At 33.6% G+C, this 2,500-nt stretch overlaps 1 protein-coding gene across 1 annotated transcript in view; it reads left to right on the top strand.

The window, feature by feature from the left end:
• Positions 1-2,500, top strand: part of LOC125025120 (ligand-gated ion channel 4-like) — a 35,013-nt gene that overhangs the window by 12,489 nt on the left and 20,024 nt on the right. The window contains exon 5 of the mRNA XM_047613060.1: positions 1,406-1,626. Within this exon, the coding sequence (XP_047469016.1) occupies positions 1,406-1,626 (221 nt within the window). The remainder of the gene's footprint in view (positions 1-1,405; positions 1,627-2,500) is intronic.

Below are 2,500 nucleotides of genomic sequence, written 5' to 3' on the forward strand. Positions count from 1 at the left end.
ATATATTAGGTTTAGTTTAATATATATATATATATATACATATAAAGACCAAACGATGTATATAAACTACACATTGAAGCTGCGATTAGAAATGAACAGCCATTTAAAACTAAACCCAGCTCTCCTCACCAATCACTTCTGAGTACCCGAGAACAAACGGTTACAGTCTCGGCACTCGCGAACTCGATTTTTTAAAATCAAATATATATATGTAATATATATATACATATATACACATTTAGATAAATAAATGAATAAATAGATAAATAAATAAATAAACTAATGCACACACATTTACATGTGTGTATGTATATATGTATATATATATATATATATATATATATATATATATATATATATATATATATATATATATATGTATATATGTATGAGTGTGTATATATATATATATATATATATATATATATATATATATATACACTCATAAACATATACATATATATGTATATATATATATATATATATATATATATATATATATATATATATATATATATGTATATATGTATGAGTGTGTATGTATATATATATATATATATATATATATATATATATATATATATATATATCAGATCGTAATGATGCTACCTTTGCTCCGAATAACCTTAATTACTAATAAGGATCCTCATATATGTATATATATATATATATATATATATATATATATATATATATATATCCATATATATATATATGTATATATATATACATATATATATATATGTGTGTGTGTGTGTGTGTGTGTGTGTGTGTGTGTGTGTGTAAATATGTGTGCATTTGTTTATTTTTATAATATATAATATATAATATACTCGGCACTCGCGAACTCAATTTTTAAAAATCAAATATATATATGTATATATGTATACATATGTATATATATATATATATATATATATATATATATATATATATATATATATACACACATATAGACACATTTAGATATATAAAGGAATAACTGAATAAATTATTCATTTATTCATTTATATATCTAAATGTGTCTATATGTGTGTATATATATATATATATATATATATATATATATATATATATATATATACATATATATACATATATATTTAAAAATTGAGTTCGCGAGTGCCGAGTCTGTAATCGTTTGTTCTCCCCCTTTAAGTCCCCTTTCCCTTCGACATGAAACATCACTCCATTCTCAAACATAGTTACCCCCTCCCGCTCCCCTTCCTCCTCTCCCCCTTCTATCTCCACCTCCCTTTCACCTCCCCTCCATCTCTCCCTACCCCTTCCCTTCCCCCACCCTACCCCTCCCACATCCTCCCTCCCTTCCCTCTCCCCCCACCCCGTCCCCAACCCCTTCCGGACCACCCACTCTCACCGCCTCTCTCCCCGCCTCCCCCTTCAGGCCTGTACTACGGCGTCACCATCTCGCTGGTGAGCTTCGCCACGGGGCTGTCGGTCGTCACGCTCAACATCCACCACCGGGGAATGCGCGGGCGGGAGGTGCCGGCGTTCGTGAAGAAGGTCGTGTTCAGCTACATGGCCAAGATGATGTGCATTCGCCTGGACATTCCCGACCCTATGGGAGGCCAAGGGCACAAGTTCGCCTCCAATCTCAATCATCATGTGAGTTGGGAAGAGTATGGGGTGGAAGGGTGGGGGCAGGGATGGGAGGGTGGGGGGAGGATGGATGGATGGATGGGTGAACGGGGGCGTGGCAACTGGCAACTGAACAAAAGAAAATTTAATAATTGGGGAGTAAGTCACTAACTGGTCTTTGACTTTAATTCTAGGAGCATGCTTTCACTACTGCATCGTGTGTGTGTGTGTGTGTGTGTTTGTGTGTGTGTTTGAGGTGTATGTCTGTGCGAGCGAATGTGGTTACGTCTTAATTGTATAGGAGGTTAATTGGATCATTATATTTAATATATATCATCCTGTTTTCAGTTTTCATTATGTATATGCAGCACTTGAACTTATCGAAAACGGATTGAAATAGAAAAAAGATAACACTAACACGGGGTACCAGTGACAAAAACACAAATAATAAAATACAATAAAACAAAATAACAAGGGCCACAGAAGACGTCCTAACGAGTCCCAGCCCTGCATTGCACTGCAGGATGGAGATGCCAGGTTTCCGTAGTCATAGTTACACCATTTTCTTTAGATTAATGTTAGGGGATACTTTTCTAGACCAGTGAATCTTTTCCATTTTCGTATTTTTAGTTATGAAGAAGTGGGAAATAAGACATTCGGGCCGATTCCTGAATCTTGAAATATAAAGAGAGTATAAATATAAGATGAGACAAATTTTGTTTTTACTTTGTTAATATTAAAAGGTTTAAAGACGAGCCAGTGTATGTTACGAATGGTTCGAAATATGTTATTCGAGTGGACATTCTTACATATCTAGATTAAGCAGGTAATTAAGGAATTAAAATAGAGTGCCTTTACAATATTTTAACTCTAGCAGTTGTTGTTCTTTATTCCCCCACTG

This window comes from Penaeus chinensis, chromosome 4 (genome assembly GCF_019202785.1).
Source record: "Penaeus chinensis breed Huanghai No. 1 chromosome 4, ASM1920278v2, whole genome shotgun sequence".
In the NCBI taxonomy this organism is placed as follows: Eukaryota; Metazoa; Arthropoda; class Malacostraca; order Decapoda; family Penaeidae; genus Penaeus; species Penaeus chinensis.